At 50.4% G+C, this 19,060-nt stretch overlaps 1 protein-coding gene across 4 annotated transcripts in view; it reads right to left on the bottom strand.

The window, feature by feature from the left end:
• SPECC1 (sperm antigen with calponin homology and coiled-coil domains 1) overlaps positions 1-19,060 on the bottom strand; it is a 246,390-nt gene that overhangs the window by 72,771 nt on the left and 154,559 nt on the right. For all 4 annotated transcript variants that reach the window (XM_024753283.1, XM_024753292.1, XM_024753300.1 and 1 more), the window contains 3 exons: positions 8,754-8,961; positions 5,908-5,981; positions 5,378-5,556 (listed from right to left, as the gene is read on the bottom strand). In XM_024753283.1, coding sequence (XP_024609051.1) covers positions 5,378-5,556; positions 5,908-5,981; positions 8,754-8,961 — 461 coding nt within the window. The remainder of the gene's footprint in view (positions 1-5,377; positions 5,557-5,907; positions 5,982-8,753; positions 8,962-19,060) is intronic.

The following is a 19,060-nucleotide window of genomic DNA, read 5'->3' on the forward strand; positions in this document are numbered from 1 at the left end:
ACGGGCCCCCTCGCTGGAGGGCCGGAGATGCTGTATCAAAGCATCCGCAGGGAGAGAGCTGGACAAGTCATCTCAGTGACCCAAGAAGCTATGCCTCCAACTTCCTACTTTCCCTTTCCAGTGACAGCTCCAGACACCCAGCGAGCGGCTGGGACACATTACAGTAAGAACAACACACAGGGCTCACAGGCACACAACTGACGTCAGGGCAGAATGCACATGTGCACACACAGAGTTAAAAGCCAATTCCAGAGAGTCTGGCAGTGACCGGCCGCCATGCTGCCCAGTTCAGAGGTGACGACAAGAGAACCAGTGGTACAAGCTAAACACACTGGGAACCTTCGACGTTCTATTTCAGAAACTGATACAATTGTTTAGGCACAGACATTCAATGTGTTTAACTCTTTAAGAGGCTGCTTATTGGTGTCATATGATACATACAGCAAAAATCGAATGTCACCCTAAAAACAATGGTCCATACTGTGTCAGAGTAACAGGAGGCACACAAAGGTCTCGCCCTGCTACTGTTTGAGAGGCCCATGTCATGTACATATCACCGACAGTGTCTTCTGTTAGAAAGGCTGCGTGTGGCCCAGCAAGGCATTAAGTCGAGCTGCACGTGTGTTCTCTGAAGCCCAAGGACTCAACTTTTCAGGAAAAAGTTTTGATGTTTTAACTTTGGTGAAAGTTTTAATTTCCTTGTATTTCTCATAATGGTTCAAAACAAGACACAGCCAGATTTGAAAAAGTTATTCATTATCCTTCCATCCAATAATTTCTGTGTCTGGCAAAACAGATCATTTTCAGGTCCACAAAAACTACACGGGTTTGTTCAAATTTCTGGAAGAGAAAGAGGAGGTCTATGGCCCAGCTACAATACGGAGATGCCACCGTGTAAGGGAGACCCAAGGCTTGAGCTGGGAACGTGGTACTGGGGGCACATGTGTCCCTGACTCCCCCATCAGAGAAAGGCTCCCTGACCAACCAGTCTCAGAACAGAGCTTGGGGGGGGGGTCTTAAAATCCGACCTACTCTTACCTTCTCATTTTTTAAAAAAAAAAAAATTTATTTATTTATTTTTTGGCTGCTTTGGGTCTTCGTTGCTGTGTGCGGGCTTCCTCTAGTTGCGGCGAGTGGGGGCTACTCTTCGTTGTGGAGCGCGGGCTTCTCGCTGTGGTGGCTTCTCTTGTTGCGGAGCACGGGCTCTACGCGTGTGGGCTTCAGTAGTTGTGGCACATGGGCTCAGTAGTTGTGGCTCACGGGCTCTAGAACACAGGCTCAGTAGTTGTGGCGCATGGGCTTAGTTGCTCCGTGGCCTGTGGGATCTTCCCATACCAGGGCTCAAACCCATGTCCCCTGCATTGGCAGGCGGATTCTTAACCACTGCGCCACCAGGGAAGCCCTTACCTTCTCATTTAAGAGAGGAAGGAGCTCGGTCTGGGAAGAAAACCTTGCCAGTTGGTGGCAAAGATGAGACCAGAGCCTCATTTTCCCATGTATCTTAACATCAGTTATTCTGACTCCAAAATAAAAATACCTCTGAAAACATCACAGGATTGAAGATGGCTAATGAGCTAAGCTTTAGAATCACCTAAACGTTCCACTTTAACTATTAAGTTCTTGATAATAAACGCTAACTTGCCTTCACACCCAGGCACCCCACCGGCCTGCCTACTGGCCTATGATCCCTCGAATGCCAGTTAATGAGAATGTGAATCAGTCCATCCAGGGTCACGATCAAGTCGCTTTTCTGATGCTCTTACTTTCTCTTTATTGTACTTGGAGGACCCCATCAGAGAATTTTCTGCAAGTTCTTTGGCTGTGGCTGAACCAAGAAGGACTTCTGAGTTCTCGTCAGAAGACTGTCAAAGTCAAGAACCCAGGCAGCCAAGATGGAAACCCTCTGCGGCTCTGGGACCTCGGAGGGTGTCAGCTGGCTGCAAGTCTGGCTCACGTGGTAGGTTCAGGAAGAGGTGGAGCCATCTGCGAGTAACTTTCCAACAGCCAATGCTTTAGAAGGGGCAGCTAGCCGGGGCAGCGCAAAATCAGACAAGAAACCACCCTGGCAATCATCTGAAGGGCAGTGACAGCCAAGAAACCCACGGACACCTGCAGGGTTTCAGCAGCACACCATGTTCTGAACTGCTGTCAGTTCTCGAATTTTGAAACATTTTGTGATAAGGGATTAAACTGCTCGAATTAGGAGGTAGGTTTGCAAATCACTGGAAAATCAAGAGAAACATACTGTGTTTGAAAAAAAAAGTGACCCTAAGTTTGAAAATGTTGGATGTAGCACATGGGGCCCTAAACTGTCAAGACGCACGCAGATTTCCTATGGTATCAGGGTTCGAGTTGTATAATCTGACCTGTATCTTAGAACCTAAGTAAGAAATGCAGCATCCTATACAATAACTTATTTAGGGCCACCTCTTAAACTCAAGGCTTGTCTTTTATCATTTATCTGTAAATTCACGTATATATGAAGCAATGCAGGTTATGACGTGGTTCCTCTTCCAAAGACACACACTAGAAAAGCAAGACACATGGACAAATATACAAAAGCAGACACCAAAGCAAACCAGAATGACCTCACAATCATTTCAATAGGGAACACTATGAAATCTAGTTTTCCTATTCTGCTTCTCCCTTAAAATTCACGTGCTTTTGGTGGCCAGAGGGTATAGGTGTGACTATAAAACTATGATCTTGATTTTTATAAACAAAGGGCCACCAGATTGATTGAAGCAAGTTTGGTAAGAGAATCAAAAGAGAATTCTGAGCAGAAATCTACTCTTTCCACTGCTGTGAAGTTCATGATACTGTATCAGACCCAGAAGCTCAGAATCCAGCCCCTGTCAACCCTGAAAAACAGGTAAAAAGGGCAAACTGTACAAATCTGCACCCAGAATGTAATAAATCTGGTTTTTAAATTCTACTACATCTTATGTTGAGAGAAATCCAAAAATTCAAAATAACTTCTAATAACCAAGAATCTCAACGTCAAGGACATCTATTCCTGATGGGGAAAGAGACAGCACTGCATTAGCTGAAGTCTAAAATACTGTAGATAGTCTTGTTTGTAAACCATTTAAATTTTAAGCAATAACCAACTCTGGGCTCACTTTCGGAACAGCTTATTCTGAAAGCTCGCTGTTAAGAAGGGCCTGCTTGGGTAACAGACTGTAACGATCCCCTCGAGAGCATAAGGGAATCACATATCAGCCGGACATATGTTCTCCACGCTTACCCTTTCTAATAAAGTGGCTTATTTCAAGGTCTTCTGCAGGGAGCCCAAGGGGGCTGCTAATACAGAAGCAGGTCCTGGGCCAGGACGGTGAGGCCTCCACCTGGTGGCCACGCCCTAGGAAGCAGTCAGTTTCTCCCACTGGGTGAGGGTGACCGACACGAGTTGCCCGGACCAACAATGAGATGTAAGGGCATCCTCTCCTCCAAACCCGGAGGGGACTTGGCTAAAACTTTGTCCCCTCGAGTGATGAGCTTTCTCACCACCAGGAATGGTGGTGACGGTGTTGGGTGGAATATTTCTACCATGGAGCTAGTTATGCCCTGGCCGTGGGGTTCGTTATACCCTGGCCGTGGAGTTAGTTATTCCCTGGCCGTGGAGTTAGTTATTCCCTGGCCGGGGGTTAGTTATTCCCTGGCCGTGGGCTAGTTATTCTCTGGCCGTGAAGTTAGTTATTCCCTGGCCGTGGGGTTAGTTATTCCCTGGCAGCAGGTTAGTTATTCCCTGGCCGGGGGTTAGTTATTCTCTGGCTGGGGTTAGTTATTCCCTGGTGGGGGGTCAGTTATTCCCTGTCCGGGGGACAGTTAGTTATTCCCTGGCCTGGGTTTAGTTATTCTCTGGCCGGGGTTAGTTATTCCCTGGCCTTGCGGTTAGTTATTCCCTGGCCAGGGGTTAGTTATTCCCTGGTGGGGGGTCAGTTATTCCCTGTCCGGGGGACAGTTATTCCCTGGCCGGGGTTTAGTTATTCACTGGCCGGGGTTAGTTATTCCCTGGCCTTGCGGTTAGTTATTCCCTGGCCAGGGGTTAGTTATTCCCTGGTGGGGGGTCAGTTATTCCCTGTCCGGGGGACAGTTATTCCCTGGCCGGGGTTTAGTTATTCACTGGCCGGGGTTAGTTATTCCCTGGCCTTGCAGTTAGTTATTCCCTGGCTGGGGATTAATTATTCCTTAGCCGTGAGGTTAGTTATTTCCTGGCTGGGGGTTAGTTATTCCTTAGCCGTGGGGTTAGTTATTTTCTGGCCATGGGGTTAGCTATTCTCTGGCCATGGGGTTAGCTATTCCCTGGCCATGGGCTAGTTATTCCCTGGATGTGGGTTAGTTATTCCCTGGCAGCAGGTTAGTTATTCCCTGGTCGGGGGTTAGTTATTCTCTGGCCAGGGTTAGTTATTCCCTGGTGGGGGGTCAGTTATTCCCTGTCCGGGGGACAGTTATCCCTGGCCGGGGTTTAGTTATTCCCTGGCCGGAGGTTAGTTATTCCCTGGCCGTGGGGCTAGTTATTCCCTGGTGTGGGGTTAGTTATTCCCTGGCCGTGGGGCTAGTTATTCCCTGGCCGTGGGGTTAGTTATTCCCTGTCCGTGGGTTAGTTATTCCCTAGCCGTGGGTTAGTTATTCCCTGGCCGGGGGTTAGTTATTCCCTGGCTGGGGGTTAGTTATTCCCTGGCCGTGGGGTTAGTTATTCCCTGGCCGGGGGTTAGTTATTCCCTGGCCGGGGGTTAGTTATTCCCTGGCCGTGGGTTAGTTATTCTCTGGCTGGGGTTAGTTATTCCCTGGCCATGGGGTTAGTTATTCCCTGGCTGGGGGTTAGTTAGTCTCTGGCCGGGGTTAGTTATTCCCTGGCCGTGGGGTTAGTTATTCCTTAGCCATGGGGTTAGCTATTCCCTGGCCGTGGGCTAGTTATTCCCTGGCCGTGGGTTAGTTATTCCCTGGCTGTGGGGTTAGTAATTCCCTGGCGTGGGGTTAGTTATTCCCTGGCTGGGGGGTTAGTTATTCTCTGGCCATGGGGTTAGCTATTCCCTGGCCATGGGTTAGTTATTCCCTGGCCGTGGGTTAGTTATTCCCTGGCCGTGGGTTAGTTATTCCCTGGCCGTGGGATTAGTTATTCCCTGGCCGTGGGGTTAGTTATTCCCTGGCTGGGGGTTAGTTAGTCTCTGGCCGGGGTTAGTTATTCCCTGGCCGTGGGATTAGTTATTCCCTGGCCGTGGGGTTAGTTATTCCCTGGCCGGGGATGGGGGCAGAGGGACCTGGAGGGAGGGGAGGGCTCAGGACAGACACCCAGCATCACGTGTGTGGATGCTGTCGGCCCTGGCCAGGAGGGCAGGTGGGCCCGGCCCAGGGTGCGTGCAGCATGACCCACCTGCCGCGGGCCCGCGCGTCCCCCAGGGCCTTCTGCAGCCGGGCGTTCTTCTCCTCCTCCTCCAGCAGCCTCCGCTTGACAGCACGCAGCTCCTGCTGGGCCTCGCACTTGATGTCATTGGCCACCACCACCGCTGTCTGCAGGTCAGCCTGGAAGCGCCGCCACTCCTCCGTCTCGTCCTGGAAGAGCCGCAGTCCGCGCCCGCGTCAGACCGGCCCCCAGGCAGGGGCTGCGGGGCCCCGGGTGGGTCCCCGAGCAAGGCTGGCTGTAGCAGCCTCGCCGCTGGGAAAAGGCGCAGGCGGGGCTGCAGCCTCGGGTGTCGGAGTGCCCATCCTGAAATCAAGGCCTCCTGAACTTCCCTCCCGGCCACACCGTTCGTGGTTCCAGGGCCCGGGCCCCGCAAACCTGCTATACACAGCGGGCCAGGGAGTCGTCAGGGTACCTCTCAACGGTGTCCACACCTATGTTCACGGGGACCCCTCCAGTAAAATGATGGAGGGCGTCCCATCCCTGCCGTGACTGTGCCTCACCTTTATCTGCTTCGTCAGAGTCTTCAGCTGCCTCTCCAGGTCCGACTTCTGTTCCTCCAGTTTTATCACGTTGCCTGGAAATGAACAGGCAGACGGAGTTGGAAAAGTCTCGAGACCCTGGGGAGAAGCTAAGCTCGGAAGCAGAGCAGACCCAGATCCTGCAACAGGCTTTGAAGCCCACCCCTTCTGCCTGCCGGGGCCCCATCTCAGCGTCCTGAGCACGGGAGCCAGAGGCGGGGGCTCCTCCAAGGGAGAGTGGGATGATTCGGGAAAGCGGCGGTGTGAGGTTAGGGCACAGCCTCACAGAGCTCCGGGAAGAGGGCAAACAGCGGCTCACACTCACACACTTACTCTCGGCCTCCCTGGAAGTGCACACGGCATCCTGAACGTCCTTCATCACCGTGAGGTGGAGGGAGGGCTTTTGCGTAACAGCGGATATGGCTGGTTATTACCGTCGTGACTTTTAGGTCAGTTTCTATACAGCCATGGGACTTAACTGCAGTTAAAACTCTGAATCACTTGGGAAGCTTTCCAAAAGAGCAGATGTTCAAGCCCCAGACTCTGCACAGACTCAGAATCTCCCAGGGTGACAAGGGTCTGGCGGGTGTACGTTAACAGCTCCACTGGGGACTGGACTTCCTTTCCTTAGTAAAGAACATCTTACTTGGAGGGTGTTATGCTCAGTGAAATAAGTCAGAATGAGAAAGACAAATACTCTATGATCTCACTTATACGTGGAATCTAAAGAATACAACAAACCAGGGCTTCCCTGGTGGCGCAGTGGTTGAGAGTCCGTCTGCCACCAGTAAATACAACAAAAAAGAAGCAGGTGCCACTTACTTTCCAGCAGACATAGAGAACAAACTAGCGGTTACCAGTGGGGAGAGGAAAGCGGGGGCAATATAGGGGCTGGGGATTAAGAGGTACAAACTATTAGGTATAAAATAAGCTACAAGGATATATTTTACAACACAGGAAATATAGCCGATATTTTATAATAACTATAAATGGAGTAACACTCCAAAACTTCTGAATCACTATCTTATACACCCATAACTTACACAATATTCTACATCAAGTCTACTTCAATAAAAAAATAATAAAATAAAATTGAATTAGAAACTTAAAAAAAAGATCCTCAGTCCCTCTCTGTCTCTAGTTCTCTCCACGTTGCTGTCAAGAGTCGTTCAGTTTAAATCTGATCGCATCCGTTACACATAGTGTCAGTTCTCCAGTGGGTCCTCACGGTCCCTCCAAAGCCGTCCTTGTCTATTAAGGATACAAACCGGAATTACCAGAAAAGCTTCAAAAAACCCACACATGGTCAGGTTCTACCCCAGCAGTTCAGGTTCACACGTGGGGCCTAAGGATTTGTGTTTGGGGTCAATGGTGCAGAAAAAGACAGCGCTCCATAACTTCTTTTTATCTTTCTGTCCATTCCTCTTAAGGGTCTTAAGGGGGAAGACCGGTTCATCTCGAGATGTATTTTCGTGTCCCCGCGTCTCGTGGTGAAAAGACACCTATCAACACCCTAACGTCCCCAACAGACGTTTACGGCTTCTCAAAAGATGCAGGTCTGTCACTGTTCTTTTCAGTCTTGGACACATTATGACATAACCAGAGGGAGTGGGCCTGACATGTGCTCCGGATAGTAATTACATGCTGCTTTCTTGGTGTGTCTGTGCTGACTTTTTAGGATTTGGGGACAGTATGACCAAATTCTCGAAATAAATCACTGAAGCAAAAACAAACAAAATACAAACGAAACAGGTCTCCTCCTGTTTGGCCCTGGACTTGTGCGGTCCGGCGTCAGGTGTTCTGCTGTACTCTCAGGTGTGACCTCTGAGAAGAGCCTGGGTGACAGTGATGCTGAGTGTCCTGTTGTCACCCCACACTGCACACGAAGTAGCTGTGACGCTGACCACCGTAGTGAGGCGTAGACTACGCGGCCAGGTGCCACGGTCGAGGCAGGTACGTACAGTCGCCAGGCGCATGGGATCAGCTCCCGCGGCAAAGACGGGTCACGTTCCCGTGGGCCTCTGGTCCCGACGTTTTGCACATCGGGAGCCTCAAGCTTTCCGCTGCTCTGCACGGGCGCCGGAGGCAGCGGGAGCGCTGTGAGTACTGGTTTTGGGGGTTACAAGTCAGTCTGGGCGAGCAGGTGAATTCGAAAATAAGGGTTCCTCAAATAATCAGGATGGGCTGTACCCGTTGGGGGACTTTTCAGGCAACCAGCCGTGCTATTGCCAGTAAGGCCGGTGCCACTAAAAGCTCTGCATGCTAATTCTTTTGTTATGAAGGGAAAACACATTAGATGCGATCATTTGATAAGGCTTATTTGGACAAGGCAGGCAATGTTTAACTAATCTCTGACAAACATCCCTCCCTATTCAAAACAAGCAACTGGTTCACAGGTAAGGCATATACTGGTGCCTCTTGAGTAAGAAGTGGGTAACATCTGTAAGTCATTTGATACCAACCATCCATGGGGCCCATGCTGGAATTGTTTTCTCCTGAGGCCAAGAGCACATGCCGTCCGAATCGGTCCCACCCCCTGCCCCCTACCCTTCTATCCATCAGAGCCCAATGGCAACACCTGTTGGCACCTGCCGTGTGGTCAGCAGTGGCTCACACGCGGTGCTCCTAACTGCACACACTGTCCACCCACGACCCACAGTCTTTCTTCTGTATCACCTGCTTTGCAGCTCAGTCGAGGAGACTGACGATTCTGTCTGTTTTAACTGCCGTTCTTCCCGGGAGACCACAGCACACGCAAGAGGAAGACCTCTCACCAGCATGCTCCCCTCCCTCCTGACCCACGCGGCCCGGGGCTTGGTTCCACTTACTCTCCAGCTCACTGATGAGCTGCTTGTTGTGTAACTTGACGGCTCGATGCTGCTCCACCTGGTCCTCCAGCTCGAAGATGGTCTCCTTCATGTCTTTAATCTCCGCGTCACTCTCCGACGCTTTCTCCTGCAGCTTCAGGCTGGCTCTGCTCAGCTGTTCTGCCTGACGATCGCATATCTCCTTCAAGTAAGAATAATCCTTTTCCACCTGGAAGAGAAGGAAGGTTCCCTGCTCACCTGGACAGGAAAAAGCTGCCCGCACGTCAGCGTCAGGCCCATCGACGCAACGGCAAAGGAAGCTCTGGGCACGTGTGTGTCCGGCACCGTCTCTGTACCCTGAGCCTCGGAAACGGCCAAGGCAACAGATGTGCAGAGGAACGTGGTGGCTGTTAAGTGGCCAAACGGGGGGATTCTGGGCCCCTTCCTACAGCCTACAGAAAGCTGCAGTGCTTATTAAATACCCTTCCTGCCCCTTCCGCGGTGCTGCCCAGCCGCCTCGCGTCCGCGATGCTGCCGCGCCCCCTGCTGGGGCCCCAGGAGGCTGACACCCCCCCCACACACACACCCCAAACCGCTGTAGCTAAGGTGTTTCTTTAGAGGAACATCCATGTGACAGCAATGCCAGAAATGCGCACATGCCAGACAGGGAGAAGCGCACAACACGCCCATTTCACCTGTTCAAGTTTAATCAGTCAACGTTCTCAACACACAGAAAAGCACCAAAGGTGACGGCAACCAGGCACCAAACAGATGAACCCATGGTTAAATGTTGCCACGTCTGCGAAATCTTTAACGTTTGTTAAAGCCTCAACCTTCCTTCCCACACCAGAGAGTGTCCAAAAATTGGCATGTGGTTTTTCCTCAAATGGTTTTTCAGGTTTACTATATGTGGATGTGCCCAAGATAATACACAGTATTGCTCTGGATGTCTTTAAAGTTTTACACAAATGATATTACACTGTACAAAGCTTCTGCAGGGCACTGGATTTACACCGCGTTGTGTCCTACGGTAAGATGCTCCTGTCCGGTATTATACTCCGTCCTGTTATATGCTATGCTGACTACACTTCTGTAACTTGTTTTCAACTAGGTTTTTGAGATGTATTCATGATGATACACATTGCTCTGGTCAGTACTCTTTTTTTTTTAAGGAAAGCTTTATTCTTTTTTTTTTTTTTTTGGCCAAGCCACAAGGCTTGTGGGATCTTAGTTCCCCAACCAGGGACTGAACCCGGGCCCCTCGGCCATGAAAGCGCCAAGTGCTAACCACTGGACCGCCAGGGGATTCCCTAAGTCACTACTTTAGAGGCTGCATTGTGTTCTATTGTCTGAATGTACTGATCATTTTATTATTATGAACTATACCCTGTTTCTGTAGTTCTGTTATTAAATAACTATATATTTGGTAGGTAACATAAGCTTGATACCTAACACATTTCTTACTAGATTTGGGAGAGGGGGCCTCCATATATGATACAGTTTTTTTCCAACTGCATTTAATGTACAAAACGTGTGGGCCGTAAGCTCTGTGGGGACAGAGCCCATCTGCAGTCTTCCCCGGTGTATCTATCCCTGGTGCCAACACCGCCAGACCCACAGGAGGCATCTAATGGGTAGCTGATGAATGAATAAACAAACACTGGAGGGCAGTATTGCACTGGTTTTCAACTGGGAGGTTGTGACAAAGGATAACTAAGGAAGGGAAGAAGGGAGGAGCAGAGAGACAGAGAGAGAGAGGTAGAGAGGGAGAGAGAGAGAGAGAGAGGGAGAGAGAGGGAGGGAGGGAGAGAGAGAGAGAGAGGGAGAGACAGAGAGAGAGAGAGAGAGAGAGAGAGAGGGAGGGAGGGAGGGAGAGAGATAGCGTGAGCGCCGGTGTGGGCAAGGTAAGGGAGAGAGTGATGGTGAGAAAGGGTGGCTCTGGAGGGCCATGCCCATCGTTGCAGCGGGGTCAGGAGCCTGAAGGCTGCTGTGTGACATCCAAGGGGCGGAGGCTGCAGGCCCGGAGCCAGACTGCAGAGTTTAAATCCCAGTTCCGCCAGACCAAGCCCTGTATCCTTCCAGCTCCCTGCCTCAGTTTCCTCATCTGAACAATTAAATGAAACAGTGCACTTCACGAGTTTATCACAGTGCCTGGCACGTGGTAGGCATGTGAAGGAAACTTATTTCTCTCTGTCTTCGTGTACGCACATTAAATGATAATACAGGTCCATGAAAATTACAACACATGGAAAACACCAGAAGTCTTATGTTCTGTGATAGCTACTTTAATAAACGGAAGGCAACTCCTAAGGAGAAAGAACCACTACATGTTGGCTACCAGAAGGCTGACGTCTGGCAGCCTTTAAAAAGCAGCCACAGGGCTTCCCTGGTGGCGCAGTGGTTGAGAGTCCACCTGCCGATGCGGGGGACGCAGGTTCATGCCCCGGTCCGGGAAGATCCCACGTGCCGCGGAGCGGCTGGGCCCGTGAGCCATGGCCGCTGCGCCTGCGCGTCCGGAGCCTGTGCTCCGCAACGGGAGGGGCCACAACATTGAGAGGCCCAAGTACCGCAAAAAAAGAAAAAAAAAAAAGCAGCCACGGAGGGCACCTGTGAGTCTTGCATCCCGAGTCAGACCTGGCTTTTCTTCTGCAGAGTGACCAGGCTCCACATCATGGGACCCTCAGGCTGAGGGCTGCTCCCCTGGGGTCTAGAAACACGCCCATTACTTGGCTGGGACTAAATCGGGAGGATGTGACCAGGCGAGGCAAGGCCGAGGGCCTGAGGAGGGTCTCTGCGTGCAGCAGAGGCTGCCGGCCTCTCAGCGGCTCTGGGCTCCCGTTACGTCCTCCATGTTGGGGTCATGAGCACAGGCACCAGTGTAAGCTCAGCGGCGGGGAGGGGCCCCCGTGACGTGTGCCGAGCACAGCTGAGGCCAGCCAACCCATACGCCAGTGAGTGCACTCTTCCAAATTACACACCTCGCTCTTCCTTCTTGATTTGGGGATAATTCTCTCAAGCTTAGCCATGTATTCTGGAAAGCTCTTTTATTTAAAAGAAGAAGAAAAAGAAAAACCCTAAGTAGCTTCACAACTCTTCCCCCAGGGGCTGGGTAGTAACAGGGAGGTACTGTTATATTCCTCTCACAGAGTAAACTAAAGGAGAGAAAAATTAAATCATTTGAAAAGAACAGTCTGTTCAGCCGCTCAGACCAGCAGCCTGCCCCTGACGGCTGTCGGGTTCCGGCTGCCCCCGCACCCAGCCAGTTCCCCTGAGCCCAGCTCCTCTAGTCCAAGAACCACACTCGGCGCTCACACACCCGGTGACGTGGTTTCTTTCCAACGCTTCCCTTTAAAGTGAGAAACCACTCACGTGTTCCAAGCACCTCTCCTCTTCAGAAGCCAACTTTCTCTAGAAATGGGCCGTGCAGATCTGCACCACAAATATGTCAGATGAATTCCCTGGGAGCCCAGGAAAGGTGGCGCTTAAAGCCATCCCTGATGCTCTGACAACCAGCAAGGGCAGGCGGCAGCAGAGACCACTCAAGAGGGACTGTCTTGCGGGGCTCAGCCTGAGCCAGACGGACGGGGCTGGGATCTCAGCAAGGCTCACCACCTTCCCTCTGGCCTGTCAGACACTGAAACTGAGGACCCGCTATTGTCAGAGGCCTGTTCCCAGGGAAACTGACCCCGAGATCTCTGGGCTGTGCACAAGGAACTCACCCGGGAGCACTGTGGAGACCCACACCTGCAGGGGCGGGGGCAGGGCCGGCAGCAGAGGGGGGCAGCGGTGGAGCGGTCACAGCAGAGGCTCAGCTCCTCCCAGGGCAGCTCTGCCCCAGGACGCCCTGCAGGGCTGCCCCACGCTGAAGCAAGGGCCAAGGGCCAGGCCTTTCTCCACGCCCTCACCCCCAGTGGATTAGCCATGGGGGCACTCACCCCGGAAGGCGGTGGCTCTCCCCACAGAGGGCAGGTTCGGGGAGGGGCTCCAGCGGGGTGCTCGGGAGAGGAGGGCTTCGGTGCTGGGGGCCCTGGAGGCGCCCCCCGTCCCCCCAGATATTACAGAGCATTCCTGGGCTGGCCACGGGGGGCACCACACACACCCCTAGATTCTCTCCCAGGGGAGTGGACAAGTGGTTGGCATGGTTTCACCACCAGGTGATCTGACCACGGCGGGTGAGGGTCGTCTACATGGGCAGAGGGTGGTGACGGCAAGTTTAGAATCCTACCCACCCTACCTGCAAGGACGTGTCCTCCCCTGACGCCACTGAGACGCTTTGCGAACCCCAGCAAAGGTACATGCAGGGTGTTCTCCTACTTGTATCCTTCCTGTGTCTCAGATACCGGAGGGGCAAGGGGTCCTCGGGCACGAGAATGGAGGGGCCTCCTGGACTCAGAGGCATCTCCGTCCGGCCTCAGCATCTGCCCGTGGCTGGGTCGGCAGGTTCCGAGAGCAGCCGGGCTTTGCCGGCCTGGACGTCCCTTCTGGCTCCACTACTCCAACGTCCGACAGCCGTCCCTCCTCAGACCTGCTCCGTGTTCCGTGACACCCCACCTTACGGTAAGCAGCACGACCCGCCTGTCTATCAGCTGACGGTGACATAGCCAGAGATCTGCGATGAGCTGAACCCTCTTCTCTCCCGCACACCCCCGGACGACTCGCCTGTCCATCAACTGACAACGGGATAAACAAAACGTGGTCCGTCCCGACAACGGACTATCGCTCAGCTCTAAGCAGGAATGAAGTTCTGGCTCACGGTACGATGCGGATGAACCCCGAAAACGTTATGTCAAGGGAAAGAAGCCAGACGCAAAAGGCCACAGACTTCAACTCCATTTAGATGAAATGTCCGGATCAGACAAATCTACAGGGACAGAAGACAGAGCAGCCGTGGCTGCCAGGGGCTGCGGGGGAGGGGATACTGAGGAGGTGGCTGCTCCCAGGTACAAGGTGATAAATATACTCTAAAAGTGATTGTGGCGACGGCTGCGCAACTCTGAGAATACACTAAACCCCACAGACTTGTACGCTTTATATGAATTGTACCTCCATAAAGCTGGCATTAAAAAAAAAATTCTTCAGAGGCTCCCACTGGCTTGAGGGTACAGTTCAAAGCTCTCGACTGGGTCTCCTCCGGGCCCCCCGCAGGTGGCCACCGTGCACTCAGCAACTGCAAACCACTTCCTCGATCGGCGGCCAAGAGCTTGCTGTTCTCTTCCTGCGACACTCCCGCTGTTCCCGCCCCACCAACACACCTGGGAAACCCTGACTCCCCTCAGGATTCAGGTTATAAATCAAACAAGAGGACGTGTCTTGATGACTCAGCTTTTCACTGAGAACTTCTCTACTGTGTTTACACGTAAGAAAATCTTTCCTAGCTCATCGAGACCCAACCGGTTGCTTTCTTCAAACCAAAGGGCTTTGGCCCCCGTGAGACTACACTGTATTTGAGCCCTTAAGGTCTGCTTTCGATGGTTCTTTCTCTCTCCTCTTTACTGTCACGTAACCAGGAAGCAGTGTAAGTCAGGGATTAAGAATACGAGCTCGGGGGTCAGACCCGACTTTGAATCCTGGCCTTCATCAGTTAATTAATTAAGCCTCGTAACTTAATCATTCTCTGCCTCAGTTTCCTCAACGGAAAAAAACGATAGGTAATGACAGTACCTACAGCCTAAAACTACGACGATTAAGTGAGGTTAAATGACCTAAAGGCCCTAAGAGTGCCTACTAAAACGGAAGCTGTTATTAAAATATGATAAACTTTTACTTTTTAACATACTGATATAAAATTCTAGCAGCCTCGCTCTCCTAATTCTGTTGCGAGTCTCTCTGACATTCATTCCTTCATTCATTTACTCACTCACTCAACAAGCATTTACCGGGTGCTTAATGCATGGAAGAAGTGACATGTCACGCCTGTACACAGTATGACGGCTTGAGTGACTGTACCACGAGCGTGTGTTATTTTGTTGTGCTTGTTTTACATCGAACTTGGTTATTCCAAAACTCCTGCTGCTGACTCTTGGCCCTGTTCTGAGCAGACCCCGCTGATGGAGAGCCGGGTCTCATTCGCTCTGGCCTGCGTTTGCACTATTTTTTGCAGTGCTATTTTGCACGGGACAGGGAATAGACAGGCTAACTCAGTCTGCACTTTTGTTCTGGAAAAAGAAAAATGGCGACGGAAAACTCAAGGAAGAGGGTAAAAAATCTGTATTTCACCGGGGAACCCTCGAGGAGACCTTCAGAAGCCAGGGCTGTGATGCTCCCCGAGGTGTTTCCCAAGATCTCACCGGGGAGGTGAGCGCTGGGGTGGCCAGAGGTTTCAGAGACCAGCCCTGCGGTCAAGTTAAAAAAGAAGAGAATGGCGCTCAGGCCCAACTCAGCACCACCGAGGTGCCCGGGGTGGGCAAGAGGCCCCACTTCATTCGGGACATGATCACCTGGGTCCACAAGCCCACAGCCCCCCAGAGCTGAGGGTCTCCCTAAAGAAGGGACGCTGCAGTTGAGACCTAAAGCTTAAGACAGGACCTGCAGGGGGAGGAAGGGGGCAGCCACACCTGAGGGCGAGAACTGCGCCCGGCGGGGATGGGGTTGGTGGGAGGGCAGTGAAGGGGCCGAGGCTGGAGGGGGAAGCAGACAAGCAGACGGGTGGGGCAGTGACCACGTGGAGTCCTGCTGGCTGTGGCAACGGCTCACCTACCCAGGGGCCATTCCCCCTTCTTTTCTTACTTAGAACGCCCATTTATTCAGGAATCAGGCTGTGATCCTGTGATTTCAGGGCAGGTGACCAAGGGAGGGTGTGTGACCCAGTTCTGACCAGGTATAAAGGGAGGGCTGCTGAGGGGCTCCCAGGGAAAGTTCTTCCCACGGGACTGAGAGCCTCCTGCCTGCAGGGACCGTGGGGACCAGACGCTCAAGTGGTCGCGCTCACCTGCACCCCAGGCAGGAGGGCTGAGAGGGTCATGGAGCCGCCAGCCTGGAGCCGTGACGTTACCCCGCCTGGACCCCAGGCTCTGGGTTACGGGGTAGGGTGCGCATCTGCCGGCTCGGGCACCGACACCAGGGGTCTGTTTCTCATGGTCCAAAGCGTCACCTGGGTATCCTCACGGACCACCTGCTATTTAAGGCAGGGTCCAGGTCCCTCCAGTCCTGGCAGGGTCCTATTCTCAGTCACAGGGACAGGATCATCCGGTCGGCCACGCCGTCCTCTCGAATTCTGCTTTTGCCGTTTGTGGCCAGTAGCTACCCTAATTATTCTGCCTTGGTGACCAACGATGGTGTCGCACGATCACCAAGTCACCTCTAGTTTTCCCCGACCATTCACAGCAAGTGTTTCTTTACGATCCCCTTACTCCTCGGGACAAAACACCTGAGCTTTTGCAGAAAGAACTGAATTTCAAAGGATACCACCTATAAGCTTTCAACCTCAGGAGGGGAAAAACATCAGTGTTTTCTCTGAAAACGTCTAGGTTCTAAGCCTTATACATTCTCTAGCTTGACATCAAGATCCCAAATGAATGAAAACTTGAAAGTCAAAAAAATGTAAACCTGGGTTGCATTATAGTCTGGAAACAATGATGTGGTCCAACTCCACGCCCCTGGCTGGCTGGGGCAGGCACGTGTGCAATCGCAGGAGGCCGAGACCTCAGGATTCGGTGGAAATCAGCCCCTCCCTCAAAGCTGTGCAGAGGTAGGTTACATACTCACACAGAAAGCTGCCAGCAAAGTTATATAATGGGTGTCACAGACGCTCAAAGGATGAAGACACTAGCTGAAGACAAAGAAATGAGAGGAAGAGAAAGGCTACAAAACATTCACACCATTAACAAACACACCCGCCAACTGTCCACTCACTGTATGAGGAACTGACACATACGCACCCCACCCCCTCGCCCCGTACCAAAAAAAAGTACTTTTTAAGGCCTTTCCGAGGCTCTTCTAACAGTATCTGAGTCACTTAAGTAACTTATCTAAACTGGAGACTTCTACAGATTTACTAAATCTAAAAGGTCACAGGATGGCTTGGCATTGCCTTTCCTCTCTGTAAATAGGTTATTTTGTTCTTTTCTCGTAATATTCACCTTCTGCCAAGAATTAGGTGGACGGATGCAGGGCTCAAGGGCAAGAGCTGTTCAGCACCACGCAGTCTGCTTGGTGACAAAGAGGACAGCCACCCTGGCATCTGCTTAAGGAGGTTACGTTTGAAAGTTCTATGCAAAGTGTCCAGTGAAGCAGTTGAGAACTGGAGACTTAGAATTTACCCAGGAATGCTAAAGTGGCTTAACATCAGACTGCCTTAGAAAGTCTGTTACCCTAATCTACCTCATTCACACATTAAAGGAGAAAACTCATTATGATTATATAAAAACTATAAGATTTTAGTAGATGTACAAGATCTACTGCATAGATCTTACAGATGTCTAAGGTCTACAGCAAATACAGAAAAATTCAATCCCCATCCTTTTTTTAAAAACAAGCAATGAAATTAAAACACTAATTCTTCGCAAAATACTTGCATAACTCAATAAAAGGTATATAGCCAATGCCTACCATGGACATCCTTCATGATGAAATGCTGAAAGCACTCCCTTTAAATCAGGAACAAGGCCAGGATCCCTCTACCATCACGCTTCTACTGTACACTTGGAAGGGGCCCATGGTCACCAAATTAACCACCAGCTGAGTCAGGAGGACCCAAGCGTTCTAGCTGGTCCAGCATTTATATCCTCATTAGAGTTTTGTGCTAAAAGTGCTCTGGTTTCCTTCAGGCAAGAATCCCTACATCTTACCATCTAAATTCACGGTTGCTGGTGGGTCAGTTGATATGCTTCGGTGGGGCTACAATAAGCTATTAGTCAGGCTAGGAGATCTGGGTTTTACTTTCCTACGTAACAGAAAAGGGCATAAAGATTAGAAGTTACAACTTCTCTGTGTACAAGCACAAAATCACAGACCTAAGATCTCAATCTGTGACATCATGCCTCACACCTTTTACCTCCAATTCATGTCAAAATACTAGCTAGGACCTTTTTCATCCTACTGTCAAGTATGTGATCATTCTAATCAGCAAGCAATTAATAAAGATATGGAATATACGAATAATATAATAAACAGCTTGATTTAAAGCATATATATTAAAAAATGCCTTTTCTTTCTCTCCAAAATAGACTCCATTTATCCTAGAAAATTCTAGACTTTACTGTCTTCATTTAGCCAAAGCTATAATAAGGGGCAAATTCATAGCTTTAAATACTTATACTATCAACCAAGAAAGGATAAACTTAAATGAACAAAGAATTCTACTCAAGAAACTAAGAAGAAACCAAAGAAATATACAAAAGGCAGGATGAAAGAACTGATAAAGATAAAAGTAGAAACAAATTAATCAGAAACAGATTAATAGGAGAATTGATAAACCAATCCAACTGGGTCTTTGTGTTCACAGAATGTGGAGTGACATACTCTATTCTCCTGAATTGGAAGATTAAATATTGTAATTATGCCAGTTCAAGTTTGTATGCATGTCAAAATGTGCTTAACCTAGGAAAATGTCTGAAAAGACAAAGAGTAAAAATGTTAGCGGCATTTTTTTCCTCCAAGTAGTGAGATTAAAGGTAATATTTATTTTCTTCTTAAAACTTTTCTGTATTTTCTAAACCTTCTGTGATGAATATACAACTTTTTGATCAGAAAAATAAGCTATTGTCTTAAGATGCCGAATTATTTCTCGCTGATGCACGTATTTAATGTAATGCCAATGGAAATAACAAAGAGACAGATGAAGGACTGAGGGAGGACTTCAAGAAAGTTGCGTGGGAGATCAAACATTTTGCAACAGAGTAACAGAGGTGGGATTATTCCAGACACGAAATCTCAATGTAAAGCTACAAATTACCAACCGACAGTTCACATGGGCACCTGGCTAGTACCTGCCAAGGGTACCCGCTTCCACACTTTCAATAAAATGCTGTGAATTCAGAACACAATGATAAAAACTTCTAACACTGCCCACCACTCAGATCGGCCCAATGCCAGAATCAGGCTCAACTGTCAATCAGTGACAATTCTTAAGGCAGATAAAGCAGGAAAGAGAAATCCCCCTGGGGGTTCAGGGCAAATTTGTTTCTTAAAAGAGTGACAGCCTCTGAAATAAGGTGGGAAGATGTTTTCAAGCTCTCTCACCAAGGGACCCCTAAATCACAGACCCAGAGCTTAGAGGAAACAGGAAATTGGAAGCCACCTGTCTACACTTTTCCAGCACTGCTCTGTGGGTGGGCAGAATATCACACAATCGGGCTTCCCTGGTGGCACAGTGGTTGAGAATCCGCCTG

This window comes from Neophocaena asiaeorientalis, unplaced genomic scaffold (assembly GCF_003031525.2).
Source record: "Neophocaena asiaeorientalis asiaeorientalis breed wild unplaced genomic scaffold, Neophocaena_asiaeorientalis_V1.1 scaffold540, whole genome shotgun sequence".
Taxonomy (NCBI): Eukaryota; Metazoa; Chordata; class Mammalia; order Artiodactyla; family Phocoenidae; genus Neophocaena; species Neophocaena asiaeorientalis.